We start from the raw sequence: 5,965 nt of genomic DNA on the forward strand, positions 1-5,965 counted from the left end.
ATCATTCGGGTAAAAAATAATTTGGAGGAACCAAAGTGTTTCAGAAATCATTGGGTGGACTTCAATTTAGATAACTCCGCCATTCCATCACGTGACATGACCCTGACTTATGTAGTATGTCAAATATACTTGTCGTGGACTGTTCTTTCATAAGCAGTAGCGTTTTGAAAATGAACAACAATAATTCTACACATTTTCCGTTTGTTATGTTTTATTCATATAAGATTTTATGAGACGTATGCCTACGTACAGGGCGGCAGTATACGCTACGAGTGACAAACCGCTTACGAAGTTGACCTTGGACGTGAGTCTGGTAAAGAAATTTCCGTACACATTTGTGCGTATGTCTACTGCGCTGACTTCCTCGTAAGTAGCACCCTGTGGCCGAAGCTGGCTGGACACGCGTAAGTACGCGCTGTGCCCCGCCTCCAGCGCTCCCGATATGTCGCCGTCTCTGTACATGTCCAAAGTACCCCATTCCACGAATCTAACGTTCTCCTCTTCCGTCCACTTCTTTAACGCTACGTAATCCCCACACCTGGGTACGAACAAATCTTCGATGTCGCTCTCTCTGTAGTTCACCGGGTGCGCCGCGTCGTTTCCGAACAACTTCACCAGTTGCTCGATGACCTCAGCTTTAGAATCGTGTTTATGTAATTCGTATTTCACGGCCTTGAGGAAACCCACCAAACAGGCCAACCGCTTCTTGCTTCCCGTGGCAGATAACATCGGCCGCTCTATTGCCCACACGATAGGTCCTCGGATGCTGAGTATTTCACCGCTAAAGCCGTCTCTCCTCCAAAAGTCCGTCTCGTATCGAATCTTGAACTTCTTGAGACGACCGGGTAGCATGAAATGCACGATGTCGGCGTGCCGCGGGGACAGCAGAAGCGGCTCCACGTCGATATCATGCAGCTCGTCGGGCCGAAGCGCCATCGCCAGTAGCCTACACACATACGTGTCCTCGTCCCGCGTCTCTAAAATGACTTGCTCGTGTGAGTACGTACGGATGTTCTTGATAGAGTTTGCTTGCAGCGTGATGTCGGCTACGCTCTCCTGAAGTTTATGGGCGAGCAGCTTCCTGTAGTAACCGAGAAGCTTCTCCCGCAACTTCATGTTGTTGCCGTCAATGTAGTCCCGACAGCCGTCATTCCTGTAGCATTGGTGAAGGTAGAACAAGACGGACACAGAGCTCGGGGACACACCACAGACCAGTCGCACTATGCTCCGCATGATCTCCCGAGAAGTCGGGAACAGCAGTGCGCCGCAGATGTGTCGCTCCATTGTCGTCCTGTCGAAGTACAGGAGCTGCTTCCTTTCGGACGCGGAAGGAGTTTTCGAAACGCAAAACAAATTAATCATATGCTCGTCTATCAAACGCTGATACTGGTTCAGTTCGAACTTCTCGAGTACCGTGAGGTATTCGAAGTCGTGGAAATTGTTGTTACAGGGCACGGTGCTGCCGTTAGTGTGTTCGAACACTTTGTTGTGCGTGTGCGGCACATTGAGTGGGTTGAGCACTTCGTCAGGTATGGAGATTTTAAATTCCTTGGCGTACATGAGGAGGAAGCGGCGGGAGTAGCTGTCGAGGTTCTGTTGCGTCGCATTATTATCAATCTCGTCCGTATTGTCATCATCGTCGTAGAACGTGACCATGTCTATCTTGGAGACGCCTTTGGGCGGGCGGGGCAGGTCGATGACGACCACGTCGAGGCTGTCGCCGAACCTCATCTTGAGCTTGTGCGCGGTGACGATGCCGGGCAGACTGCGGCCCAGCACGATCACATCCGCCTGCACCCCGCAACGCCCCTCCTCACTGCTCTCGCACCGCTTCACCATTAATACCAAAGTTATGGTACAAATAAAATAATTACCACAAGTGTCATAAAGACATTATTGAAATGTCAATAACTAAAAGCAAATAATAAGGTTTTATATCTCCTAAAAATATGAAGTGAAACAATTTTAAAACGCTTGTTTGTATATTATACTATAAATGGATGTTTGTTAGTAGGTATCTCCGGAACGACTAAACGAATCTTGATGAAATTTGACATAAATGTGGAACATAGTCTGGAAGAACACATAGGCTACTTCATATTTTTTTTAATGCCGCGCGGACGGAGTCGCGAGCTACAGCTAGTTACCGATAAAGAGATACCTATAGTGCCTACCTACATGATAGGCTTGTTCATTATTATGGTACGTGTTGCCTTCTCCAAATACAGTCAAAACCGTTTATGGCGACATCGTTTAGAACAACATACCGGTTAAATTGACCAAAATCAAAGGTCCTGGCTGAATGTTATATACATATCTTTCCTATTAATACCTGTCACCGGTTGTTACAACTATCGGTTTTTACGACTCATTATGAGTAGTCCCTTCGATGTCGTTATAACAGATTTTGACTGTATAGTGAAAACAAGCTGGAACTAGGTTTCGTGTATATCAAATTCTATCTCGAAATACTTAATTAATTAAATTAATGAGCGTGTGGTCTACGCGGCTTTAGTCACAGCGGTGTCCGTCATGTTGCAATGGTCAACGATTCGCTGGACATTTTTAGATCTGTCCTAAAGCGGGAGGTCGTGCAGTTTCGCAACGGTGTCTGATTTTATAGTACTTAAATAAATTGATTTTCCTGTACAGAAAATAATTTACTTGAAACGAGTTGATACGAGTTTTGTTAAGCCGTTCTTTGTATTCGTAGTGTAAAACCAGATGTTAACTGTTTCTGGAATCTAATTTACTTTTAAAAATATGTATTCCTTAACGTCCTTTTTAATCCAAATACTATTGATAAAGATTTTAAGCAACTTGTCATGAACATTAGAAAATTTTAATATGTGATAGTAAGGAAGTAAACTGGAATTGAAAATCGAATTAACGACAACGAATAATTTCTTTGTATGTACCTTTATTTAAGGCTTTGTTAATCTCAATTTAGCAACATCAAGTCGTTACGTACACTTGAAGTCAGCAATAAGTAGCAATCTGTCCGTATAATGAAAACTTGCTTCTAAATAACAATAATCTCGTCGCGTCGCTGCAGACTGAATCATTCAAATAAAGACTCGTCGTTTGCTGACGTCACAGCCACGCCTCCGCACGGACAAGGTCATTACCATGATATAACAAGACAACTTTAATAAGAACGCTATTAGTACTGTAGCTAAATTTACAGAAATAATGCTTTTTTGTTTAATAATCTGTGTTTATACTGCCATGTTTTTATAGTGATTGATTCTTACGCTCTAAGATTTTAAAAAAATTTCAAGATGTTTATCTTGACAATTATAAGGCCCAACTAAAAGTAAAAAAATCTTTGTCCAAGTTATAAGTTTAATTGAGTGTTTTACAATAAGGTCATCGAAAGCCCAATTTATTTGCAATAACTTCTGTGTTTCACTTTATCACTGTCATAAATAGCATCTGATGTCACAGAAAGCATTAGGTTAGAACTAATTAAATTTAAAATAAATAGTGATGATGTACAAGATTTAAAATTATGATGGCAAATAATAGTGATCAAAATAAACGTATCAAGTTATAACAAAACTGCGGAGCGTTAGGTCGCCAGGCGATTGGATGCCATAGCTTTTCTTATTATGTCTGCTGTTTGCAACCACATTGGGGCCATAAAACTTACGTTTTTGAATTGCATCGTAAATGACGTAGATGTTATAGTTTTGAATTTCGGAAGTAAGTCATGTAAATTTGAAATATAACAGTGGAGGAGGGGAGCTATAGGACATTTGTGCGCCCCCCGACTCCATCTATTAAAGGTACAGACAGCGATCGCTTCGTAATTTCTGCGAATTCAGATGACCGTTTGCCTGTTTGCCACCATATAATATAAAAAATCCATACATACTTAAGTACAAGTAGATCTTCAAGTAGATAAATTTACCTATGGTCTATTAAAAATTTTGTTACAATTATTATCTTCAATTTACTTCAACACAGCTCGTTCTATGGCCCCTTCGGTTTGTTAGAAATCTCACACGTAGTAAGTAGTAAGTATTCGGTGATTATGTTTGGTTGTTAAGAATTTATCCGTATACATTTTAAATGTTGTTCTTATTTAAATCTATGTGCCTTAATAATTAATTTGTTTGTTTTTTTTAATCCTCTAAAATTAATAAGAACATATTTTTCAAATAATTTTCGTAAGAAATTATTTCAACAAAATTTTGCAAACACATTTTTTTCCTTCTATAAAACGAAAAACGTCATCAAGTCAGATAGATTAGAAAGCAAGATAAATATGACATACATACATACTGCGATACTGCGTTACGCGTGTAGTAAAACGTGATGCGCGACTCATTCAATTTCTGCAGTCGACGACAATGATGTAACACAAAGAAGATAACAAAGACGTCTACCAAAATCCTATCTTATAAATATAACTGCTTAAAAAATCCTACTTTTCGTGGCTGACGTGGCATTTTGTGACTAAACCTTTACTTCCTGGCGCTTGGGTTAGCACTTCGGGCAAAAGATAAGTCTCGTTATCGACGCTCCAAATAAAATTCCGAGTCCTAAACGTCTAAAGCACAGTCGATGTAACATTTTATATGCGTGTCCGACCAAAATAAACGGTTGTCCGGCTTTTGTTAGGCTTTTTACATTTCCCAAACGAGAGTGCACCTATTAATACTGAGACAAAATTCTAAATAATATAGGATGTCCAACCTTTCTACCCAAATTTCCAAACTGGCTGGTCTGTCCGGCTAGTAAGTTTGGCGAACTGGCAACCCTATTTGTGCAAATAAAAAGGACAAATAGCGTGACTGTTTAATTTTCATCAGCTGTCATATAGTTTAGATAAGTATAGACGTAAATATGCTATGTAAGTATAAATTGAAAATATTCCATAACAAATATCCTCAATTTAATTCCTAAAGCATGACAATACAATATTGTACAATAAACAAGTAATTTTCTTCTGTATTGCAGAGTTTTATTCACAAACACTTAAGCCAGCTGCATACCTTCAGTTTTAACTGAACACTCCGAAGATGAAAGTGTGTAGCTAGCTTTACCATTAACTTACAACGTGTCCTTTATATTATAAAGTACGGAAACACGGAAAAAATTCGGAACAGATGAAAATTGGTATTCATATATTAACGTTGCAACGCCTCTATGCGAGTCAATGACACTGATATCGTGTAACCTGGAGATACGGCCGAGTTAGTTTAGGACTTCGGAGAATTTTTCACTATGAAAACAACACTTTTTGTTTATCGAAGGGAAATCTACTGGAATAGGAAGAGTTGAAAAAAATCTTACTAATATTATAAATGTGAAAGTTTAGATGAATGGATGGATGTTTGTTTGAAGGTATCTCCGGAAAAGCACAACGGATCTTGATGTTTGGCACAAATGTAGAACATAATCTAGAAGAACACATAAGCTACTTATTACTTTTTTTTTAATTCCGCACGGACAGAGTCGCGGGCAAAAGCTAGTCTTTAGTAGCTTAACACTTTAAAGCTTATAGAACATTGATTGTTTTTGTTAAATAACAAGTACAACTTAACGTATAATCGTATGGATTACTCCATTCATTCTAAAAAAAAACGACTTTAAAACAAATCGTGTTTAATCTTGTAATGTGATCAAATGAAGACATTTTATAAACCGACAACAGTTAAAGCGAAATGTCAAAGTAGTTTGTATTTGCAATTTCACAGTCAATATAAATAAATTCGCGAGAGAAGCGGCTTCGGTGGGGGCTTGAACTGCGGTGTGGACGTGCGCCCGCGCACGTAGGCCACCCTCCTTCACTGGCTCCGTTGTTACACGACACGACACTAATCATCTTACTTAATATCGTATCGTTACGATAAAAATTATCAGCAGCGTTGCCTAGTCGTCTAGTTAATGCGAGAAGCGTGTTCGAATCCCATTTAAATTTTCTATCGTTCTTGTCCTAATTTATTTCGATGCAAAT

The 5,965-nt window shown here is 39.5% G+C and overlaps 1 protein-coding gene across 1 annotated transcript; it reads right to left on the bottom strand.

Moving 5' to 3' along the window:
- Positions 1-204: 204 nt before the first annotated feature.
- On the bottom strand, positions 205-1,839 carry LOC106716078 (putative flavin-containing monoamine oxidase AofH). Its single transcript, XM_014509512.2, has one exon. It carries the CDS (start codon positions 1,837-1,839, stop codon positions 205-207), a length of 1,635 nt encoding a protein of 544 aa, XP_014364998.2.
- Positions 1,840-5,965: the final 4,126 nt, after the last annotated feature.

This window comes from Papilio machaon, chromosome 2, assembly GCF_912999745.1.
Source record: "Papilio machaon chromosome 2, ilPapMach1.1, whole genome shotgun sequence".
Taxonomy (NCBI): domain Eukaryota; kingdom Metazoa; phylum Arthropoda; class Insecta; order Lepidoptera; family Papilionidae; genus Papilio; species Papilio machaon.